At 30.9% G+C, this 25,464-nt stretch overlaps 1 protein-coding gene across 13 annotated transcripts; it reads right to left on the reverse strand.

The window, feature by feature from the left end:
- LOC129920690 (dual specificity tyrosine-phosphorylation-regulated kinase mbk-2) lies at positions 1 to 22,353 on the reverse strand. Of its 13 annotated transcripts, XM_056002184.1 has the most exons (7): positions 21,851 to 22,225; positions 20,645 to 20,804; positions 9,466 to 12,047; positions 8,379 to 9,334; positions 7,588 to 8,320; positions 4,356 to 4,387; positions 1 to 1,909 (listed from the first exon to the last, which is right to left on the reverse strand). In XM_056002184.1, the coding sequence occupies exons 3-6, from the start codon at positions 11,732 to 11,734 to the stop codon at positions 4,371 to 4,373; spliced, it is 3,975 nt and encodes a 1,324-aa protein (XP_055858159.1). In that variant the 5' UTR covers positions 11,735 to 12,047; positions 20,645 to 20,804; positions 21,851 to 22,225; the 3' UTR covers positions 1 to 1,909; positions 4,356 to 4,370. The 13 variants fall into 13 exon arrangements, with proteins under 13 accessions (XP_055858159.1, XP_055858160.1, XP_055858157.1 ...); XM_056002185.1 differs by lacking the exon at positions 4,356 to 4,387; XM_056002182.1 differs by lacking the exon at positions 4,356 to 4,387 and having other exon boundaries at positions 6,916 to 8,320.
- Positions 22,354 to 25,464: the final 3,111 nt, after the last annotated feature.

Here is a 25,464-nt window from a genome sequence, read left to right on the forward strand (position 1 = left end):
CAAATGTGTTGAGGAGCTTTAAAAAAAGAAATAATATAAATTAATGCTATGACTTTATTGGATGGTAATGTTATAAGCAAATGAATATCTCTATTCTCTATATGATTGATTTATTATTTATGTTGGCCGCATTTTACACTGCTGAAAGTAAGGAAGTAATTTCGTATGAAGCAAAATGTAAACAGAAACAGTTGTAAATCCGTTATTGGTTCATATGCAAAAAGATGAGCTTAAGATCTTTTTTCACTTTTGAGTTAATTTTTTTATCTATCTCATTTTTTTTTTGCATATGTGCCAACAACTTCTTTCAATTAGATATTATTTTGAAGAGAAAAAAACCTGCAATCAATTATACCATTCACATAAACAAAAAAATTAATTTAAAAAAAAGTGAAAAGAGAGCATGTAATTTTTTATTTTATTTTGTTTTTAAAAAATTACCTAGAGCATATACAGTTTATAATTATGTGTTTTTTTTTTATTTATTTACAAGAATTTAGTAAAGTAAACTCTTTTATGATATTAAATAAATTTGTTAATTTGAATTCGTGAGTGTGTATGTCTAGCACTAAGTTTTAATATTATTTATTTAATGCTGCCAAGTTTTGAATTCTTAAAACAATATAAAACAAACTAATAGTTATGAATAGATACATTTCCTTGATAAATATATATATATGTTATATATATATATATTTTTGGGCATACAAGCATTTTTTCTATTTTTTTTGTTTTTGTTTTTTTTTTCATCGCCACACAGGGATACTAACTGTAAGCTACTTTGCATTAGATGTTACGGCAGTGATTAGAGATACATTTATACATTTTTTAAAAATTATTTTAAAATTATGTTAAAACCACTTAAACAAAATATAAAAAAAATTCTAATTGATAAATATGCGCAAAGTTTTTGATACATATGTTTATGTAAACAAAAAAAAAGAATAATGAAGAACAATGTATAAGATAGATTCACTTTATAAAATAGGTTTTTTCACAGGTTTCTTTTTGTTGTTTTTTTTTTTAGCAATATATAAATCTTACGACTATAACACTATTATTTAACAGCAACTGACAGCATATAAATTCTAGGCATTTAATAGTTAATATAATGTACATATATCTTTTTTAATTTAATGAGACCATCATCACAAGAAAAGTATAAGTCTTTCTTTTTTATTTTAGTTTTTCTGTTTTTTTTTTTTTTAATAATATTGTAATATAAATATTTTTAAACGCTTTTAAGAATATTGTTTTTATAATAGCTATAAATGTTTCTATTGAAGATTGTGAGAGCAAAAAATTTTGTTTTCTTATTTTGAACTGAGTGCAGAAATTAATTTGTGAGCGGTCAAGTAAATTCTTAAAGGATTTTGCATATTTTGTGTCTTTTTATTTTAATTTCATTAGAGCAGAGCACTCGTCTGAATAGTTTAGAAACAAAAGAAATCTTGGGGTTATATATCATACTCTTAAGCTCTCACAGCTTCTTAATAATGTATTTACACTACGTAGGCTGACTTAAAAAATGATAATTCATAAACAAAATCTAAACATACTCAGAGGAAACACAAACAGAAGAAAAGAAACTTAAAATACTTATTCACGAAAAAAAAATAGTAATCATATTTTACAGCCAACCTACGTGACAAACATACAAGACGACTGAGCAATATAATTATTATAATATAATATAAATTTCTTAAAAACTAGAAATAAATCCTTATTTGTTCTTGACTAAAAGATCCTGTCTGTTAACCTTTTTTAGAATTAAATTACAACGGGTGAGCTTTGCGATTATTGTTTTTTTTTTTGTTTTGTTTATCTCTCTGGCCTATGATTGCATTTTACTCATATTTTTGTTTATTTTTTTTTCCTTAATTTTCTCCGTGGATTCTAAGATTCTATCCTATAAAGTTGCACATGGAAAGTTGATTGTTTGTTTTGTTTGTTTGAATTTTGTTTTATTTTTGTTTGGTTTTGTTGGTTTTGTTTTTTTTTTTGGGAAAGGGAATAAAAAAAAATAAACGAAATGTTTTGTTAGTGTATGCTTTTAAACTTTTTTTTTGTTGAAGGGTAAGAAAATACTTAGAAAATAAATGTGATAACTGATATAATAAATTAGGAACTATTATGTTAAATGAATGTTTGAAATTTTTTGTACTAAAATTTGGAAGGAAAATACTTCGTTTTGCCACGGTGTTAGTCTGATGATTTTATCTATTAATTTTATTATTTGCTTATTTTGTTATAAATGCTTGAAAAAAATGCAGAGAAATTATGTTCGTGTTTTTTATTATTATTATTATTATTATTGCAGATGGCAGCAGTAGCATTCTAGGCTGAGATTGAAAAAAACGGGAGTTTTAGAAGAAAATCATCATTCCAAAAAAAATATATATTAATAAAATAAAATAACAAAATGTTGCATTCGTTAACAAATTGTCGACAGGAAAAAGATAATTTTGAACTTAGAATTTAGAACTTTGTAACAGAGTGCAAGTAAGATGGAAAGCTGCAAGGAAATTTGTATTCAAAAGTGAAGCAACGACGATAAAATACAAGATTTTGTTTACATTCGTTGGCTTTGTTTTTTTTTTATTCGACATAATTTAAGCTCTTGCAGCACTTGCTTTGCGATTTCTTCGGTGCACTGAAAGGTAAAATATATCTTTTGTCTACATACGCCAAAAGTATCTAATTCGGGAAAGATACAACTTAATCAGCACAGTTTGATTATGAATTATCCGATATTTTGCCTTTTGATGTTTTATTTGAGAACAGGAATCACGTAACCAGTGTTGCAGATTTATGTGCATTTTGTAGATTTTTAAACCATTCTCAGACTTTTGAGAACCATTAATCTGCATTGCAGATTTTATCAGCGGCTGAAACCTTACGTTTCAAAAACGAAAGAGATTATTTTGTAAGAATTAGAAATAAAAAAAAGGCAAAGATGTTTACTTAAAAACTTATACCCTCAAAGTTCAGAAAATTATTTCACCTACTGAATAAATCAAAATTAAATTTAATCGATGAATATTTTACCAGGTTTTGGGGAACACAATGTACAAACACCCAACAACAGACTGCCGAACTCGGAAAACAACAAGTAATCTATTTCTAAGACTTCCAGATGAATAAATAAAAGCATCCAAAAATAACTTGGGTTCACCTTCCACTTTTTTTTTAATTAAAATTGCTTAATCGTTGTGATTAAGAAGACCTTTGCGTTCCATCATTTTTTTTCCAGTCCTCAAAAAGACTGGACTAGACAAATCAAAGAAACTCATTTACTCAGATAAGCTATAGTTTTCTTATGTGGTACTTTATTTCTCTAAACAAGTTTAAAGTCATTGAACGGGAGTTTTAACGATATGCGCAGAATACATTTAATATGCTTAAACATTACGATGAAAATTCATTGTACCTACTTTCGTTTACTTGAGCAAAAAAAAAGTATAATTTACACATCCAAGAAAAACTGAAGTCGATAATTATAACGAATGCAATCTTAATCAAAATAAATATTAATAAAATTTATAAACTCGAACATCTTACACATCGTTGGTTCAATTATTTTAATTTTTGTTAATTCTTTTTAATACAATTAAAATGCCTGAAATGCTAGTTTTGATACTAAAGTAAATAAATTAAAATTAATTGAATCCATTATTTCGTTTAAATTTTAAAAAAATTTAAGTCTAGAAAAGCAATTCCAAAACTTAAATTTCAATAGTGTTGAAAACAATTGGAGGGATCTGAAAAAATGGCATAAGTCTTTATTTCTTTTTTAATTGCTCGTATAAGTTCTTACAAAGAAAAAAATTAAATTAAATTAAACTAAAGCGATGTGCCCTTTCCGGATTGCTTGTGCCGTTTTACCCCTGACATCCTCACGTAATTGTTTTTTTTTTTTTATTACGTATATGAAGCGAGAGCAAACATATTAAAAGAAAATAATAAAATAAAAGCAATAATATTGATGGATTGAACTAAAATAAATGTGTTTTTTTCAATAAGGTCGGTTCAGATTTATTGAGGAGTTATCAATATTGAACAGGTCTGAGGTATTTACTTTCATCTTTATCGGAAAGGTGAAACGAATTGAATCAATTGTTTTTTTTTTATAATCGATTTAATTCCGAAAAGTTAGCTATTACACATTTTTAACGTAAAAAATTTGTAACAAATTTTCCGTTTAACAATTAAATCAATAACTCAAACTAAATCCTATTTTTCGTTGAGTATAACATTACAATAATAATAAAAAAAAGCAAAGAGTCCTCAATATTTTGAATCGACCAAATGACTCAATAGTTGTCTAAAAAAAAATAAAATCAGGAAATGTTTACCAAAAATCTTTGCGATCAAATTGAAAGGTGAGCTTGAAAGAAAAAAAGTAAGAAAAAGAGAAATAAGAAAAGAGTAAGAAGAGAAACGTTGTAATTTTCTGTATTATTTGAGAGCTTTTGCGGAAATACATCAAAATTTATTTAGAATGAATTTCAATAAGTAAAACACAGATTGTGAGTTTTTTTAATGACAATATCATACGAAATGCAATTACTGTTGATTTGTTTTGCTAAAGGTTTTCTTCTTTATCATCGTTCGTGAAATATGTTTTCTATTACAGAATAAACAAGATGAGAAAAAACTATTTGTATGCATGTAAATTATTATAGACTATGTTTTTTTTAATAACATTCAGAGTCTTGTTTACACTTACCATAATTAATCATCTAAAAAAAAGCACCTACGATATTTCTATTAAATATTTTTTAACTATCTAGACCACAGTTAGAGTATACGTTTTTTTTTTGTGAATATGCTGATCATGTCTAACTTAATAAAGATCGCTAATCTTCCCAAATTAAGCAAACATTTTTAACAACTCTTATTTCTAGCCGCTATGACTAATTTATGTATATTTTATGGGTGAATTATTCAGAAAAAAAAATTATTCAAGAAAACTCTATGTTACCTCCAACATCTATTTTTGAATCAATCAATTTTTTTTTAATTTATTTTTACCGGTCAATTAAATTTTTAATAAAAATGCTTCCGGAAAGATGACTGCCAAATCTTAAAACTGTGGGAATTTCGTTGCTTTTCAAATAATGACGTTCGTTTTTCGTTTAAATTGGGTTTTCGCCGTAATTCTTGGGGAGTTTTTATGCAGAATGAGGGTGTTTGTATGAAAGTATGGCTATGTAAACTCCTTTTTTAAGCTCAATGCATAATGATGATATTATTAAATACTACTTCGATGATATTGAGCTTATTTAGAGTTTTATTTTTCTGAGAACTTTAGTTGTATTTTATCCCCTGTACTATTTAGTGCGATTTAATGATATTATCCATTTTTTTTTTAAAGCCAATCAAATGTGTTTGAATTTTTATTCCAACTACACCAATCTGGTATAGCCAAACTTTCACATCTGGAAGTGAATTGACATGAAAGTGTTTTTTTTTTAAACATGAGTCTTATTCCAAAAAATGGAATATAAAGTGTAGTTAATGTTGGCCTTTGTGTTTCAAATGAATTCATTTTACAAAGCATAATAATATATGTATTATGGTGGTTCTTATCCGGGACATGCAGTTGGAAATGTTGAGGTATTTTATATGGGGTATTCCATTAGATTGTACCGGGAGACAAAGCAGTTGAAATAAAAATGTATTTAGAACTTATTAATGTCAATCCATCGCGGAATTAAAAAAAAAAAAAAAAAACAATATAAGAACTATTGTATGCGCAAGAAAACTTTCAATGAATTTGGCATCACAGAATATGATTGAATTGATTAAACAACAACTTTTCCAAGCTAAAGTAAACGTTTAACTTTGATTATGAAACGAAACGAACTTGTAACAAATCGTCGACTTAATCAAGTACATAATTAAATCTCTTTTCATTCAGGATTTACTCTCTGAAATTAAATATTGAGGCAATGCTTGACGACCTTTTACAACATCAACGAAAATTAGTAGATGTTGCCGGATATTTATGTATATGTAGCTCGTTTAGAGGGTATCTTATATGCCACCGATAAATCTTTGATTTAAGAAAAGTGTCTCGCAAATTGATACAATTAAATAAATAAGTCGAACCTAGATTACTGGAAAATGATTTTTGAGAGTTTACTCTTATTTTCCAAAAACAAAAAGATGAAAAGAAAATAATATCATCGAATTTGACCATCTCTCATCTTCACCAGGCAGTGATGTTGTTAATGAAAAAAAGGATACCATTTGTCATGTGGACTTGAGTCAATCAATACAATTGAATATAGTGAATCAGTCCTTTACAGTGTACTGTAAATACTCTTGAGTAAATTTCTCGTTTGATTTAATATCAGTCGATTCCTAGTCAGTCAAAAAAACTATGACTGTTTTGGAGGATTTGGACCAATGTGTGCTCAGACCTTGATCTTTTTCAAGAAAATCAAAGCAAGCCATAAATAAATGAGAGTGTACCCATTGTAGTTAACAACTTCAAAACACAACGGAATCTCATATCAGCCAGGAGTTTTAGGTACTAACCAGCAATCACCAGCATTTTCAATGTGATCTACTTATTTAAATGATTTAACAGGAGAACATTCTATTCAAATACAAATACAAACATGACACCGAGGATTATTATTACATTTGGAATAAGTTTAAGATATCTAAGCTTGTACAAACACAAAAGTTTATTTTGTTTTGTTTTATTTATACATATATAGATATTATGTATGTGTATCTACGGAGAACGAACCGAACCCACTGTTTAGTTTGGCTTGTTTTTTGTTTTCATCAAATAGTTACCAATATGATATGTAACTTAGTTTTAATACTACAAATCGTATTGGCAAGCAATGACTTTGTGTTTATTACTGGCGTTGTTGTTGTTGGTATTATTATCATTACCTGTGTTTTGATGATGATGAGAAACAGGTTGCTGCTCCATATGAGCATGCTGATGCGAGTGGTTATGGTGGTGATGATGATTGTGATGGTATAAATGCCGGGTGGTTTGTTGAGTTTGTGGCGTTTGTTGTTGATGTTGAGATGATGAAGAAAAAGATGAAATACCTACAGAACCAGCTAGAGTAACACCACCACAGATATTTGATACGCTATGTTTGGGAAGATGATCAGCGGGCACTGAAGAATTTGTGCCATCAAATTGTGATTGCGCCATGCTATTATTTAAACTTATTGTGTATTGATTGAATGATGATGTTTTGCTAGAGCTGCTACACGATGAGCTGCCACCGCCGCCGCCAGAACCAGAACCAACGCCGCCGTTGGCAGCTGAATTTGAAGGTAATTGTATTGCATTTTTAAGCTTAACAGTGGTATTGGTATTGTTGCAGTTACTTTGTTTGTTGTTGAACCATCGTTCACTGGTTTCACAGAATGTTATATTACCGTGGGCAACTGAAGTTGGTATTTCTATTGCATTTTTTAGCTTTGAACCTAAATTGTTGCAGGTGCTATTGCTGCTGCTGTTAACCACCCATCGTTCATTTGGCTCAACAGAAACAATACTACCATGCGTAACTGAAGTAGGCAATTGAATTGCATTTTTAAGCTTACCAGCGATATTATTGCAGGTGCTATTACTGCTACTGACCCATCGTTCACTGGCTTCAGCCGAAACAATACTAGATGATGAATGTGTTGCACAAGATGTTACAACCAATGCATTCGCTGATAACGCTGCTACACTGCTGGTGCACTCTACAGTTCCTCCAACACAGCTGCTTCCACTTGCCACTGGTATTGGTTCACCATTTGGAGGTCGTGGAAGCCGTCGCCGTAACCAGGGATGTTTGAGGGCTTCAGCAGGAGTTAGACGCTTCTCCGGATCCCACTCAAGGCATCCGCGGATAAAGTTTAAAAACAATGGATCTTTGCAACCATCCAATGCTTTCGATAAACTTTTTGAACATGGTGGGCCACGCGGTTTACCGCGACGGGAATGCCCGCCAATCAGTACCACATTACCATCAGGCATTGTCCGTACCATGCAATACCGCGGGTAGCCTTTTGGATTGAAGAAGTTCTTTGTGCGTTTCGCATTAGTTAGGATATTTTTATTAGGCATTCCAAGCACTTCAATAATGCAAGCCAATTGATCGTCTTCATTTTCGCCCGGAAACAATGCATGTCCCGATAGTAGTTCAGCCAATATACACCCCAAAGACCACATATCAATTGCCATACCATACTTTGCACCAAGTATTACTTCTGGGGCACGATAAAAACGTGATTGAATATATGTATAAACCCGTTGGTTTTCATAGCACGATGATCCAAAGTCAATTACCTAGATAATATACACAAAATTTAATATATCAATTACATACAAGTTTTTTTTTATTTACCTTAATTCCAGATCGTCCTTGTTGTTTAAGCAACACATTTTCCGGTTTCATATCACAATGAATTATTTTGTTTTTATACAAAGCATCTAAGCACTGCAGCAATGAGTGGGCAAACTTACGCACTAACTGCAAACTGAATCCTTTGAATCCGTTTTTTTTAATCAGCTCATAAAGATTAATATTTAGCAATTCAAATGTTATACACATATGATTACGAAATGTAAAATAATCATACATATGAATTATATTCATAGTATTGTATTTATCCTGCTTACGTAGATGATACAATATTCTTATTTCTTCTTGGGCCTGACGATGGAAACGCTTTTCGTTGCGTACCATTTTTAAGGCAACATGCTCATGTGTTTTGTGATCATAAGCTTTTACTACTTGACCAAAACTGCCTTTGCCGATGATTTTTAATACTTCATATCGGTATGCAACGTGATCGTGTGGAATATGAATATAGGCACCTTGGTCGTTGTCATAGTCTGAGTTATTTGGACCAAAGATCCCTGGTCTCTTTTTAGCATTTGCACCAATAAAATAAATTTGTGGATATGCTAGTATTTCAGTTCTTTCATATGGTGTTAGCTTATGCATATAAAGTACCATAACTTGTTGTGGTGATACCACCAATGGTTTTGGTTTCTCTTGCAGGGCACTTTTCTGTTGACCAGACATTATGATTTGTTCATGAAAGGGGTACGTGCTTCCATCCACTCGTACCAAACTTGTTGATATGGCTGTGGCAGTTGTTCCAGATGTTGTGGCCGATGAAAAAACACAACTAGATGGTGTTGTTGCAGTCGCTGTTGCTGTTATTGTTGCTGTCGAATTTGTGTTGGTGTTGGTCGATGTTTGAGGTGATACCTCTGTGGAATTAGGAATTATTATTTTTCCATTATTACTTCCACAAACAATATTATCAGGCATTGAAGAGGAATTACAAGTAGCTAAAATGTATAATCATAATTGAATAGTTTTAAATAATTCAAACAATAAATAATAAAAAAGTTCAAATCAAATGCTTTAAATCTCTTTTGTGGATGAAGATTTAGATAAAGGTTAAAATAAATGCACTCACCTATTGAAGATAACGATGTGCTTGCATTTGATGAAATAAAACTACCCGATAAAGGTTGATCAATATCATCGATTAGTCTATTCGTTCCCTCAATGGATAAAGATTGAATGTGATGCTGATGGCTCTGACCATTAGCACTGTTACTATTTGTTACCATTGCTGTTCCTCCTGCACCTACGCCTACGCCTGTGTCCGAATGTAAATAGGAAACACACTGCTGACCAAGCATTGAACTACTACTACTATTTTCGTTATTCGAGGAGGCGGCAATACTGCCTACCGAGCCAGCAACTGTGGGCAGACTGTGATGATGATGATGGTGATGATGAATATGATGCGTTTGCTGCTGAGATTGTTGTTGTTGTTGTTGCTGTTGAATTTGCTCAGTACCGACCATCTTTACTTTTGAATTTGAGTTTGTATTTGTTGGATTGCCAGATCGGTTTATATTGTTATTGCACAAAGTCGTCGAAGGGTTTTTTAAGAGGCGATAAGAGCTGCTACTGCCACTGGTTGTTGCTCCTCCGTTATTCCAACTATTGTTGTTATTTAACAAATGTGGCAAGATTTCACAGCCTTTGTTGTTTAACGACGTAGATGATGATGTAGAAGAAATATTATTTTTATCAGTTTTGTTTATTATGCACGACGATGATGATGAAATACTGCTGGGAACTATATTATGAAGATCTGATTCAATATCATTCAAAAATTTATTAGACGATGTAGTGGCACTAGTACTAGCTGCTAGTGTGCTGCTATTAGATAGACTCTGTGTGCTTCGATGAATATGATTTTGTGGCTGCGATTGCTGCTGTGTAAGGTGGTGTTGTGACAATGATGATTCCAACATTTCGTTATTGCTGACATCTACAAATAAAGATGATCCGCATTGATTAATTTTTTTATTTTGCTGTTGTTGTAGTCGTCGTTGTATTTGTTCTTTTTTTCCACTTAATAATGATAGTTTGTTGTATTGACTATTGACTTTTTTCTCAACTAAATCTTCACTTAAATCACTAAGTATATCTTCGTCTTCTAATTCGTCGTCGTCGTATTCATATTTGTCATAATTTTTATCAATAGCAGTTGTGTAACGATCAAGATTCTCGATAAAACTTTTTTCTTCACAAACTGCCTCCTGCTCGAACTCCTGCTGTTTGTGTAATTGTTGGTTATGCCTTTTAAAAGTACGGCATTCGTCTAGGGATACACTTTTATGTGAAAAAAGGGGTGGCGAAGGCAGTGAAATACTTGATCGTTTAGAAAAACTTCCTATTCGCGAGAATAATAACTCTTCCCGATCCAAAGACAATGATTGTTCGGAATAGTTTGTGCCGAATTTAAAATTTGATTGACATGAATTGGGCGAATAAAATAGTGATGAATTCTTTGGAAAATCTATATATTCCTCTTGTTCTTCACTAAGTGTGGTTAATGATGCTGTTGATGCTGGATTAGATAGTATAGGTGAATTAAATTTACTTGCATTTACATTTGAAATATTTCCTCCATATAATATTTGACCCTTTTGGTAGCCAGAAAAACGAGAACGAGCAGAAAATGGGAGTTGATATTCTTGAAATTCTTGCTTTTCTGGAATACTACTACTTTCTGACGCCTTGCAATTATATGCAGAATCAGCACAATTTAAAATATAATCTTGTGTTTTATTACGATTTTGAGATTCACTCAACAATGGAAATTGTTGATTTATGAGACCGATATTTGATAAATCAAACAACGAACGAGATATAAATGGTGATCGTGTTGTTGTATTTTGGATGAATTTTCTATAAGCTTGTCCGTCAGATTTTAAATTTTGAATGTCTACCAAACTATTTTTATATGGTTGTTGTTGAAAATGCACATAGTAATATTGATTGCGCCATAGATGTTGGGGTGTTGGTATTGATGATGTTGATGCAACAGTTGGTAAGAAAGAAATTGCCGATGTTGCTGGTTGTGATGTTGGTGATATTGTCTTTTCTAAATTTCCTAATGAACGACCAAATATACCATTTAGTATATTGAATTTTACAAGATTTCTCTGTTGCTTTGTTGGTGTTGAATTTTGATTTTTTTCTTTTTTTAACGATTCTAAATTCGATATAGTGGAATTATTAGATGAATTCTGCTGTTGTTTTGATTTGTTTTCTTCTAGACTTTTACTACGTTTTTCTTGGCTGTCGCGTTTGGTGGGTCTTTCTCTGCTTTCTGCTTCTCCAGACGATAATGACTGTTTCTTTGAACGATTACTAAAGATCATTGCCCAAAATGCACTTCAGAACAAGCTAAGCATATTTATTTTACTGATGCTACTACTGTTGCTAGTTGATGATGATGAAGATGATAGTGAAAAGAGAGCAAATAATGAATAAAATTGTGGCAATTGGTGTTTTTGCTGCTGGTACTGCTTCTGTTGTTGCTCGTGGTTTGATTGAAATTGATGATATCGTTGTTTAAATTGAACATTGATCGCTGGTGGTAAAAGATGTCGTTGTACAGCCCACATTGGCCAGAAAAATTGAAACTGACTATCCATTTTTTGCTTACATCAAGTAAAGGAATCTGCTTTTTGTCTGCAAAATAATAAAAAAAAAAAACATTTTATCATTGAAAGATAGAAATTTTTCAAAACAAGCAATATGCATAGATTCTAGGTTAGGATTGATACAGTGGTTTTTATGAAAGGTGTTATTTTTAATTGCAAGTGGTACCGTTGTTTATACATATTTTTCTTTTATATTTTTATTGTCTCTTCCACCTTAGGGCTCTGTTATAGCCAGGGATAGGATGTTGTGGAATTTGCCTTTTTTTCTTGCTTAATCCTACGACATTATAGATTAAAAACAAACACGTTTCACGTCCCCCTCGTGCCAAATATATGTATTTTATTTTGCCTTTTTTTTGCCTTTTCTTTCGTTATTGCCTTTTTTTGCCTTTTCTCCTGTTATTGCCTTTTTTTTTGCATTTTCCTATGTTTTTATCTTTTTAGCGTCTTTAAAGTAATGCCTACACACAAAACACTCAAATATACAAACAAAAAGATAATTCACTCAATATATTACTTTCTCAATATAATCAGCCCTATCGAGGTATCCGTTCGGAGAAATTTTCTATCGAGGTATCCGTTCCGATTGACATATCGGAGAATCTTCCGATGAAACTAGGCGCCTATCAACGCATTGCGATGAAGTGTGTTCAACAAAGATTTTTTGACAGTTGTGCTTTGAATTTCATCGGAAATTCTCCAACATGAAATAGTTGCGTTGCGGAATATTTTAAGCAAAGTGGAATTTCACAGAAAGAAATATAAAAATGGAAATAGCAAGAGAGGTTGGTTGAAATTAAGAAGACTTGAGCATCACAAGGATTTTTATTTATTGAATAAATCGCGCTGACACATGTGTCAAATGAATGCGATTGTATACTTTATTTTTTTGTTCAGAAGTGGATACCTTGAAAGATATGTAAGTTCCGATCGGAACGGGCCATCGTTTCTCCGAACGGATAACTCGATAGGCCTGAATATCCATATTTAGTATTCACTAATTATACCACACAAACAAATTCGAGTGAAAAGATCTACCTATGCAACTTGTTTGTCTGCTATTGCTACCATTTATTGCCTTCTACGTTCTATTGCGCGGCCGGCAACCGACACGTTCAAAAGCTAACTACTCAAGCTAACTTACGCCTAGTACGCAGCTGAAGCGAAACGAAAAATTTTGAAGTCTCCAAAGTCAATAGCGAACATATTAAAGAAAAAATACCACAAATAAAAAAATTCAAGAAAAAACATCAGAAAATAAGTCTTAAAGCAAAAACAAAACAAAAATTTCAAAATTTCGTGAAAATTTCGTATGGAAAATTTTGTATGGAAAATTTTGTTTCGCTTCAGCTGAGTACTAGGATTTACTCAATTTATAATATTCATGTATGCATATCGTCGCCTTAGTATTTAAGTGCCGTATACGGCATTTTTTGATTTTTAGTTAATATATACATAGTTAAAATTTATCTTTTCTACATACATGTAATTGGACATCTGAAATTCGTTTAGTATTCAAAATATTTAAATTTTTGTCCAAAATGAGTTTGCCGTATACGCCATGAAAATCAGAAGTTTCTTTTGTTCATACACGTTTGTACGTCAAAAAAAACATCGTCGTTTGTACGTCAAAAAAAAAACATCGACGTATGTATGTCAAAACAATTCTCAAAATTTTCATAAATTGCAATAAAAATTTTGACGTAAATGCTAAAATTTGGTGTTTACGTCAAACAATACGTGAATATCTCAGCAACGAAAAAAGATAGAAAAAAAGAATAACTGATTTGAAAACAGCACCCTCGAAAAAAAAAGTGCTTTAATTCGGCTCAACTCGTTTCTACAGATGTAGAGAATTCTTTTAGCCCCTTTAAAGTACTCTTAAGGGACAATCACAGGCGCTTGTTACCTGAAATTTAAAAAAAAATCATGATTGTTCAAATTACTACAATAAATGCCTTTTTATGCCTTTTTGGGAGTTTTATTTTGCCTTTTTTTAAGTTTTTAGGTCCACAAGATCCTATCCCTGGTTATAGCTATCAGTTAAATCCATTAGTAAAAATTTTGTTTAACTATTTTGAATACTTTAAACTTTTATTTTGAGCAAAATATTGATGAAATAAGTTGAAAGCTTATTTTAACTAATTTTTTTCAAAAAGAAGCAATGCATTTGGTATTAAATTTTATAATAACTGTTCAGTAAAATCAACATTGGAACCTGCATGGCGCGTATCAGTGTTGACCTTCAACCTTTCTTTTCATATGGTTAAAATGGATTTTATCGCAAGTGAGAATGTTATAAAACAGGACTGCAGAATCAAAAAAATGTTTAGATTCCAAAATCAATCTTATAATTGAATCATTTATTTTCAAAACATGATAAGTCCATGATTTCAAATTTTTCAGGAGAAGAAAAAAACGTTCTATTTTCTTTTGTTAAGTGTAGCAAAATGTATAAAAAATATATTTTGTAGAACTTTTACCTAGCTACAGAATATCGTTTGGTATTTACTTTTTGAACAGATTGTTTAAAAGATAAAAAATAAAAACGATTTTGGACTTATCATACTTTGAAAATAAACGAATGTGAAATTAGTTTTAAAATGCATATACAATTTTTTTAAAGCCTCTATCAAACAATTGCATTTGGGAATAGAATATAATGTTTCGAGTAGTTATTTTACTTGAAAGACGCTTTCAACTTAAGATTTTGAGTCAGTAGTCAGCTTCTCTATATGTAGTCAATTACTCATAAATAAGTTGCTGTTTATTTTCAAAAGATGATAAGTCCGGGACTTTTGACAATAAAAATTTTTTTTGCTCAGCTGTAAAATCGAATATAGACTGAGTAGATGCTTCATATTTTGAAGGCAGGTGTGGTTATCCCCCAAGAACATATTCAGTTAAAAAACGAATTTTGAAAAAAAGTGGACTTATCATGTTTTGAAAATAAACGATTCAATTCATCCAGGATGAATGAAGTTCTTTTTTAAATACCTAATGAATTTAGGTGATAGCGGATAACCTTGGAATTTAGGGCTAGTTTCAAGAATATCAACATTTTTAAAAAGACCACTGGAATATTTATGTCATCTCATGCTAATTTTACCTATGTGAGTTCATATCACTGCAGATGTTATCGAAGTTGTGAAATGATTTGTTAACACATTTGAAAGGAACTTTTGATTAACTCGAAGTCTATGTCATTAGAATTTCTTTTAAATTAAAAAGAAATTGAGCTTTCTTTGATTGTATGTTCTTTATTATTTTAACATTCCGCCTGCAGAAAGTAAAATTTTTCTCCGCCAACTACTTGGCAAGGTTCTTTTTTCTGCTTAAAAAAAAAAAAAACTGCATTCTAAATCGTCTATACTGCCTACATTTTCAACAAGTTGAGGGAGGGGGCAATACTGGCGCCTTTACAAATACTCTTAGCGAAGCAACGAACTATTGCAAGGGTTAATACGGCAGGGTTTTCCACCACTGCAGTTTTTTTTATTCCAAGCCAAGTGCAGTGCGCAACTTATTACGTGTTTTTAATATGAAAAATGCTCATTTTAAGTACAGTCAGTAAAAAGAAATAAAGTCGAAAAAGGTAATGTTAAACTGGGAACTTTTATTTCAATTAATTTCAGTTTTATAAGTAAATAAAAAGTTTTAAATAACTGACATCCACTGAGTTCACAGTGAACAGGCTTATGAATTTGGGTATACAAATTACAAATCTATTTTTTTTTTTTTTAAGTTTTGGAGAAAAAATGCCTGAAAAATAAATCGAGAGACATATCAGAAGAAAGGTCTCTTTAAGTTTTTTTAATAACTATAAACTGAAAGTTTCCTCGAGGTTTGGTTGTTGAATTTTTTGCAATCGAAATATATTTTTTTTTAAGCCTCGCAGATATGCGTCATTGTAAACAGGCATATGCATTAAGTGCAACAAGAATTGGAAGTAGCTCTGGATCCTTCCCTTTTTACAGCAAGATTTCTTTTTTGTGGGAGATTGCTGCAATAAAAAAGTTCAGAGGTGCAGACCTATTTAATACAGAGGTGCAGACCTATTTAATTTTGTTAATGACCTTCCGAGTAAATGAAAAAATGAGCTCAGTGTAAATGTCTTCCAAAATGAACTCGAGTTTTTCTTAAAAGCAGCTTAAACAGTGTCTATGAATATGCCCCATTATGTTTTGTTCGAAAATGTTTTCTAACCTTATATACTAAGTATTTTAGGATCTAGGGCACACCAAAGAACCTTATCTTCTGCAATGCAGAGATACATACTGCCGTACTAAGCAACAAGGGCGCATAAGCCAAAAATCCAAAATTGAGTTAAAGGCGTATTTGACATCCTGAAACAATGCCTCATTTATATGTAAACTAAAAACAGCGCATTTCCAATTCCAAGTGGCTCAAAATAGTCAATGAAGATGAGCTCAACAATATTACTCCGCTGTATTCCTCAATAGAAAAATGCATTTATTACTAACTCTAAAAATTAAAAAAAAAATTAGATACGCATTTGAAAAGCTTGAACAATATATAATTAATAATTATTGTGCAAACTAAAAATTATAATTTTCATACTACAAGTTGTTTAAAATCATTTTTGAAATTGAGCGCACTTACAATTCTCAACCTTATCCCTTGTCAGTAAAATGCATTTATCTCAAAACTACAAAAATGGATATGCGCCCTTTTTGCTTAGCACGGCAGCATAGGTGCTCTTGGCTTATGCCGAGATGGTTCCAGAAACTCTATTATTATTATGTATATTTTAATTTTTTTTTTTTTTTTGAGAAATAATCAAATTTAACTCCTTGCCTTAAGAAATTTCAAATTTTTTTTCCAAATCCATCGAGTGAGTGAGACATCAAGCCCTATTCATAATCAGAAACCAAAAGTTTCATGGAAACTTAGTAAGCATTTGTTTTCACATTTAACGGTTTTTCTACCGTAATAAATTTAACCACTAAAAAAAATCGTACTTCGTGATCGGTAAGGAATGTCGCCCCTAGATGTATCCCTCTCAATGTAAGAAATCGTACTGTTTCTGCCTGAACCACGTATCTAAGCAGCAAATTTTGTTTGACGGAAAGAAATATACATTTTTCTCAAAAATAAAAATATGAATTGAACAAAAGGAAATAAAGTTATGTTTAAGACATATTGATTGAGTTTTTTCTAAACTAAAAACTTTTGTATCTATTATTTTTATAAGTTAAAGAGTAATGTTTAAGAGAGAAAAAAATATTTAAAAAAATGTACTTACGAGGTTCGAGCAGAAACGGAACAAAATACTGTGACAACAAGGAAAAACGACATGTCAGTTTTTACTACTTTAGCCCTGTTCCTTTGGGAGGTGGCAAAGTTTACTAGCGATTTTCAATGGAACGCACTTTGAACGAATTCAATACAAATCGTATCTACTCGGGAAGAAGAGCATGAGTAGATGATAGTACTAGATTAACCAAAAAATCTACTATTAGTAGGCTATCACCTCCAATGGAACAGGGCTTTTTCAGGAGAGCGTTTTGAATGTTTGGCTTCCTATTAATTCATAAACCGCTTAAAATAAAAATACGATAAAAGTATGGCAGACGGAATGGCTCAAATTTTGTAATAAACTCAATATCAACAAGACTTGACTTATTGATGTTATTATTTCTTTTTGCCACAGACTTGTCGACGGAAAAAACAATTTTGTTCTAAATCCACTTTTTACCAAAAATGAGGTAATGATGCAGTTTTACTAATTTATTGCTCTTTCCGAATTTGAAAAGCGTTTTTGACCATTAAAACAACTGATTTCAGTTTTCAATAAATATTATTTTTCTATTTTCATCTATTAATGACAACTTCAAATATAGTACCTACATTCAAAATCTCTTTTTTTTCAATTATTCAATGCTGTTATGATTTCAAAGTCGATAGGATCATAACTCTCCCACGTATCTTTTCACACTAGTGATCCGCCTCACACACGGCAAAACCACCGATTCAGCCTGCCAAAAGTCGATTGTTTTATGTTCTTTTACATCTATTTATATGTGTATTCACGTAAAACGTTTTTAACTTTTGCGTTTGAAGCCTCAGAACTTGGTGAATGCTTTTTGGGTGATAAAACACCTCAGTGAGACATGTGTTACGATTGTGTACTTATCAGAGTTTATGAATGTATCTTATTGAATGTTATTTATTTTAAAGAATGGTCTCTTAAAAGGAAATTATTATATCTTGGAACGAATTTTGGTTATACAAAAAAAAAAAAAAACGCTCTAAATAAGTTCCATCAAATAACCTAGAAAAAACGACTTTCATAGACGATTAGTAAAAAGTAGGTAACCTAATTTAATTTTAGTAGGTAACCTAATTTAATTTTAATAATATTGTTGTTTCAGCCTTAAAGAAGGTGCACACAAAATTTTATCACTTTGGAAGTTACCATTGCTTTTGTTTACAGACATCGCGTAATCAGTTTAAATTTTTGTGCAGCTAAATCGGTACTAAAAAATCGGTGGCAAGTCTTCCGGTTTGGTATTATTCCATTTTTCAGGCCGACTCACCGTGGACTAGAACCTAGAACGCTATTTTAGCTGGAATTAATTATAGAAATTCTCGAAATAGTCTAAAATTGCAGTTAAAGGCATTAAGATGATTTCGAATTATGTATGTAATAATGATAATTTTATGGTATAGAACACACAAAATATAAGAACAACAACAAAAATAAACGAAATATTATGTAAAATAAGATTTTCCAATTTACAACAGATATTCTTGGTATTAAAAAAACAAAAAAATGAGTTCTTTCAAGTTTTAACGCATCAAATTCAAAAATGGTGTCATTGAACGCGAACAAAAGTTGTTTTTACTAAACATGGAAGGTAAACTGTTAATGCAAATAAAAAAAAACCGTTATTTGAAAACATTCAACTCGTTTTTCTTTTCATCGTAAGTGGTTTTTTTTCAATATTTTGCTCACTATACTTTCAGAGTTACAGCGAAAAAAGTTTGCTCTTGTAGGACATAGTTTTAAATAAAACATAAAGCTATATAGGCTAGCTACATTTTAAAATTATTTCTAGAGTGTGTCTACTCGTGCCTTTTTTTAAAGCTTAAGAACATTCGTTTTATATGAAATCAGCGCTAGTAACGTACTTTACTTAAAAATTTATACACAAAAGTTCAATATAATAACAATTTATTAGCAAATACTATATTTAGATACATCACTCATTGACAAACTATCAAAATTTTCATAATCGATCAGTAAACGAATATCTGGATAGAGGAAAAAGTGGCCTTTTTTGTTTTTTTTTTTTTTCGAAAACTTGCTTTTCGATTGTGTTTTTTATGTAGCCAATGAATGTTTTGACCTCAATTTTGAATGAACAATTACCTATATCTAGTCCATTTATCTATCGAATAAGACTAAAATTAGCAATATTAAAAGAAGTTGATTTTTTAATTAATTCCTGCTAAAATAGCGTTCTAGCCCACAGTGTGACTGTGTGCTGGTGCTTTTGCAATTGCTTGTACCAAGAGTTTTTAAGGCTTACTTGAATGGCTTTTTAATATTAAAAAAATAATTTCATGGGACATAAAAAGATTAAAACAGGTAAGTAGCCTTCTTAAAATGAGTCCCAAGTATTCTTGATTGTTCTAAGTCCCATATTTTCTTCTAAGTCTATTAAGGAAAAACTAGTACATTATGTATTTACTAATTAAGTAAGTTTGTATGGTTTATTCAAAATCAAAGAACAACTTCAATTACCGACGAGCAAAAAAATATCACTTTAAAGCAATTTAAAACTTAAAAATCGTCCCTTGTAAAAATTAGCTTTTTCTGACTTGTGACTGTCTAGCTTTATTTTTATTGTACCCTTATGTCCTGACCATGCACTGATATGATAACTTCTGTAACATGTATTAAGAAAATACCTATATAAAATAGCAAAGGTATTTAGTAGTTTAGTCAATTCCTTTACTTTACCGACAATCTTGCATAATATGAAAACATTATATTTTTATTGCCTGCAGAAGTAAATTGCAAGTTATCTAAGTCTAAGGTAATGTGACATTTAAACAAAGAATGTATAATACCTTTGTCCAACTAATATAGATACATATTAAGAAAGTGTTTTAAGGAAACTACTCATTACTTTCTTTTTTATTAGTTTTTGCAAAGGATAACAACCAACGACAAAGGTTTCTTATAGTTTAACAACAAAAGGACTTGAGCTTCAAGTAGAAAAATACCCTTTAAATTATACAATCGTTACCAATCACATTTTCCCCCATAATGTCCTATTGAAGATACATACTCTTTTGTTCTTCTTCTATAAAAAAAAAAGAAAGAAAAATAAAAACAACAACAACAACACTTTTTTTTTATTATTAGAGGATAGGTCATCATAAATAATATTATTATCATTGATTTGAAATCAATAATAAGTGTAAAGGTAGTATTTAAGAAGGGTTTTTTTTTATAGTTTGTGTTAGGAGGATATGGATGGAAGTGGGAAAAGGGCGAGTGACAACAAGGAAATATAAAAAGGAACAACAATTTGGCACTTAAATTACACAGAGACAATAAAGTGAATAAATATAAAAAAGAAAAAAACTTACCTTTGACGTATTCATCTTTCACAATAAATTTTTTTGTACGATATGCGATACAATAGACGACGACCAGAACAGAACCCAGAAGAGAACCCACGCGGCTTTTTATGATTTTTCTTGTTTTTGTATTTTTTTAGTTTTTAATTTTTAACTCCAAATTATTCTTCTTGAAAAAAAAAAAATAAAAACATAAAAAAAAAAATTAAAGATATTGAAAATATTGCTGTTTTTTTTTTGTTTGTTGTTTTTTTTTTCAATCAGATTGGTTGTTAAGATGTTTTGAAAGTATTTAAAGGAATTCTTATAAAATCCTAGACCAAGAGGAATTAATGAAAATCTACTCTGCTTCTAGATGAGAAGAGAAAATCTAACCAAAAAGAACTCCCTTTTTAATTCACAAAAAAAAAAAAAAAAAAAAAAACAATTTTAAATGTGTTGTCTTGCCCCGTGCGTGATTCCACAGGATGCATTCTCAGATTGTTCCATATTTTTCTTCTTTTTTTTAATCAAAGTAATCGAGAACAATGTGTGAACATTGGAGCTTAATTTTTTCTTTTTTTTTTTTTTGTTCTTATTTGAAACAAGCTGTCAAAACTGCACGCATTGTTGTAAATATATTTGTTTTTTGCTGCACAAAGAGAGGAGAACAACTATAACACTAAATACATGGGTGGTTAGTGTTAGTGCACAAAAGTTCGATAAGAAGAAAAACTTTTGTAACAAACAAAAAAATATAGCTATATATATAAAAAAAAAAAAACGGACGAGGAAAGAACAAAGATGTTGGGCTAGCACACGGACGAACACGATGAAGTAAGCCCTGAAGGATAGTAGGCTGGCTATTTTGCACTTTTATTTGAAACTAAATATAATATCATCCTTTTTTTTCTTAAATGAACAACCAAATAACGGGACTAGACTGAATTTTCTTTGGATTTGATTGGAAAGAAAAGAAAAAAGAAAAAGTGAAAAGAAAAAAAAAAAACAAACCCTAACAGACCTAACCAATTACCGGATCTTGTTTTAAACAAATTTATTTTTATTATAAAACAATAACAACCAAGATGAATATGAAAAATAGAAAAAAAAAAACAAGCACGCACTTTTTTAACTCTATTTAACAAAAAAAATTATGGAACACAAAAAATTAGGAAATGTTAAGAAAGTACAGCGCGAGGAGTTTTACAGCACATCACCTAAAAAAAAACTTACACACTCACATACACTAGCAAATACTTCTTCTATGGATATAGATATATTGTTTTTTTTTTTTTGTTTTGTTGTTGTTTTATTTCATTTCCAATATGCCGAGGCGAGGAGTCGAGTAAATATTCTTTGCTCTTCTCGCATATAAATAAAATACTACGCCTAGTTTGAACGTTCAGATATCACCAGATTTTTTGTCCTATTTTACTGTTACAGTGAGAGAATGAAAAAAAAAAACATAGCAAGTACCGCATTACTTTAAAATCTTCTGTTTCTGAATGAAAATGCAAATGCTTTATTTGATTTAATGAATTATTTTATATTATTGGTGCATAGGTTTATAATTAATTAGTTTTTTTTTTTTTTGTTAACATCACAATATTTCACCTTTGCTTCGGTTTGAGACACAGAACAGAGGCACGAACGAAAAAGATGTAGAAGGATGTAGAATTTTTTTCATCAGACAGAGAATACATTTCATGGGGTTTTAGATGGGCGAGAGCATGCTCTTCTTGATTGTACTAGATTGGGAATTGGGTGCGTTCACGTACGTATGAGGAATTTTTTTTCATTTTGAATCCAAATTGAATTTGATTTGAATCTGAATTGAATCAGGATTTGGGTCTATATATTAGTGATGCGTAGTGATGGGTACCTCATACATGAGGCAATACAAATGTCCCATACACCACTCTGAAATGTCCCATCACCTCAAAGCAAAAAAATTTATTAACTCACACCTCACCACAAAAACAAAAAAAATATCTCCTTAAGCCTGGTACGCTGCTCGCGCTAAATTTTAGCTCCCATACAAATTATCGAAAATTTTTAGCCGAGATAAAATGGATCCCATACAAGTTATCGATAACTTGTATGGGAATTTTATCTCAGCTAAAATTTAGCGCGAGCAGCGTACCAGGCTTTAAACGATAGTTTTTTCGTTTTTATTCGATAGTTTATTCGATAGTTTGTTCGATAGTTTTTATTCGAATGAATAAATGAATGAATGAACTATTCGATAGTTCAAATCATTCAGTATCGATAGTTCAAATCATTCGATAGTTCCCATCATTACTATATATACCTGAATCGAATTGAATCCGGATTTGTCGATCCGATCCGACTCGGGGAGCTGAATCGAAAATATGCATATACAGGGTGTCCCAAAAGTTAACTCGAAACGAAAACGGTAGATAGGGTAGGTAATGACAGTTTATTACTTTTTCACCCAACTTATTAAGCCCAGTACGCAGATCGCGCTAAACTAAATTTTATCTCGACAATTTTTATCTCTACACGCGTTCGCTAAAAGCCAAGATAAATTTAAATTTAAAAATAACGGCTGAATTACAGTTTCATTTACTTTTACCAACTTAAGCCTGGTACGCTGCTCGCGCTAAATTTTAGCTCCCATACAAATTATCGATAAATTTTATCTGAGCTAAAATGGATCCCATACAAATTATCGATAACTTGTATGGGAATTTTATCTAGGCTAAAATTTAGCGCGAGCAGCGTACCAGGCTTTACATTCAATATAACATTACATATTTTTTTTACCTGCAGAATACCTTTTTTACGCTCTCATTTTGTTTTATTCCTCTTCTTTTATATATTACAAGGTTTTTTTTGCCTCTTATTCCTTACAGCAACAACAACAACCACAAAAATGTCTAAATTTATCAGTGAAAAAATGCGCTGAGCATTATTTCGCGAGCTAAATTGAGTGTAGACTTTTTGCAAAAGTAGTAGATGATGGTAGTAGTAGATGGCTAAAAATCCTCGCTAAAATTTATCTTTGAAGGAAATTTGTGTGAAAGATAAATTTTAGCGCGATCTGCGTACACAGAGAAGAAATAAGGCAGGGATGACTATGCTTCTGGTATATTTAACTTTATTTCTGGTATATTCAACTTTATTCTGATTAAATATACTAGAAGTAAAGTTATCCCTGGCGTTATGTTTTCTCCATGTACTAGGCTTTAGTACTAAAAAATTTTACATGACTCTAATTCAATGAGCCGTAGTGTAAAAAAAAATGCACTACGATGTTTCGGCAAGTTGCCTTAAAAGTTGGTGTGTTCAATTCCCTTTTCAAAATGGTATAACATTGTTGGGAATATTTCATAAATAACCGAGATAAAATTTTTTTTCTTAAGAAATCCGACTTTTTTTTAGGTAATTTTTCCATATTATTTAAGTTTTTGTATTCTGAAAGGTTCTGAAAGGGTACAAAACTTGAATAATATGGAAAAATTACCTCATAAAAAAGTCGGATTTATCTCGGTTATTTATGGAATAAAATACAAACTAGGTAATTTTTAGGTCGTGTGTGAAGTGGTGAATTGTTCACCCCTGTTAAATTTTTGACAATATTGAGGTGAATAAAACATATTCAGCTGTCAAAAATTTAATGGGCTTCTGGGACCCGGTTAAATTGAAGCAAAATTTTTTGTTGGCAGACGGTTTTGTTATGCTTTTGGTGGCAGAAAGAAGGCAGAGAAAAATATTAAACAAATAGCCCTGTTCCATTGGAGGTGGTAGCACAGATAATAAATTATACAGAATGTTTTATTCATATGGAGAGAAATGATATATGAAACTGAAATTGACCAAAAAAGAGCTTTTCCAAAAGCTTTAAAATATTCCGTAAATACACACAAAATCATCTCGCTCATCTTTTTTCTTGAAAAAAACCTCTTCTTTCCTATGAGAGTGACAGAGAAAAAAATGTCCAATTGAAAAAGAGCTTTTTCAGCTTTATTTTTGAAAGACAATTGTCTGGTAAGGCTGGTCTGGTAAGGAAAAAAAATTATTCATATTTTTCTGAGCAGATCTGTATGATTATATTATGTGTGCTATTAGTTTGTATAGGTTTATTTTAAGGCTTGATTACGCAAGTCAACCATTTTGGAAAGAAAGGAGGTCTTCTTAAGACTTCCTAGAAGTGTTTAGAGGAAGCCTTGTACATTTTAGTTAAAGAAGGCCTTCTTGAGACCTTTTTGAACCGTTCTAAGGAAGCCTCGTATTTTCGAGTGACAGAAGGCCTCTATAAGCCCTGTTCCAAAAGGTTATTTTAAGTATGCAATGTTCTTATCTTTTTAGTATGCAATATTTTCTTCTTGTAAGTATGCAACGTTTTTTCTTAAAAGTATGCAACTTTTCTAGTGCATTCCAACAAAAAACATTGCATTTCAATGTGAGGTATCAAGAAGCTCCCTTTTTTCCACTCATCTTTAAGGTTCGAGCTGGTAATGCGGAGGTACGTGGGATCGATTCCTGGCCGGCCATTTGTGAAATTAAAAAAAAGTGTTCTTTTTCAACTAAAATAAAATTCTTCCCATTCAAGAACAACAGAAGAAGCATTGCAATGGTCAAAAAAGAAGAAAAAACGAAATAGAAAAAAATAAAAAGAAAAAAAAAAGAAAATTCAATATAATATTTTTTTTTTAAATTCATAAATTCAACATCTTATAAAAACCTCTATAAGGCCTTATTATAACATCCAATGCAAATGATAGTTTCCTTAGCGAAGCTATAGCTTCGCTAAAATGCTTCATTTTTTTGTAAAAAGGCCTGCATAAGGGCGTTTTACGCTGTTCGTCACAAGCTATTAGCTT

The sequence above is a fragment of the Episyrphus balteatus genome, chromosome X (genome assembly GCF_945859705.1).
Source record: "Episyrphus balteatus chromosome X, idEpiBalt1.1, whole genome shotgun sequence".
NCBI lineage: Eukaryota > Metazoa > Arthropoda > Insecta > Diptera > Syrphidae > Episyrphus > Episyrphus balteatus.

What these genes read in the sequence shown, in the direction of transcription:
- LOC129920690 (XM_056002178.1), bottom strand. Translation starts at nt 11,734, where the DNA reads ATGATCTTTAGTAATCGTTCAAAGAAACAGTCATTATCGTCTGGAGAA. An exon ending in CACATCGTTATCTTCAATAG is followed by an intron (nt 9,335 to 9,465) that starts GTGAGTGCATTT and finishes TATACATTTTAG; the next exon opens with CTACTTGTAATTCCTCTTCA. An exon ending in AAGGACGATCTGGAATTAAG is followed by an intron (nt 8,321 to 8,378) that starts GTAAATAAAAAA and finishes TATATTATCTAG; the next exon opens with GTAATTGACTTTGGATCATC.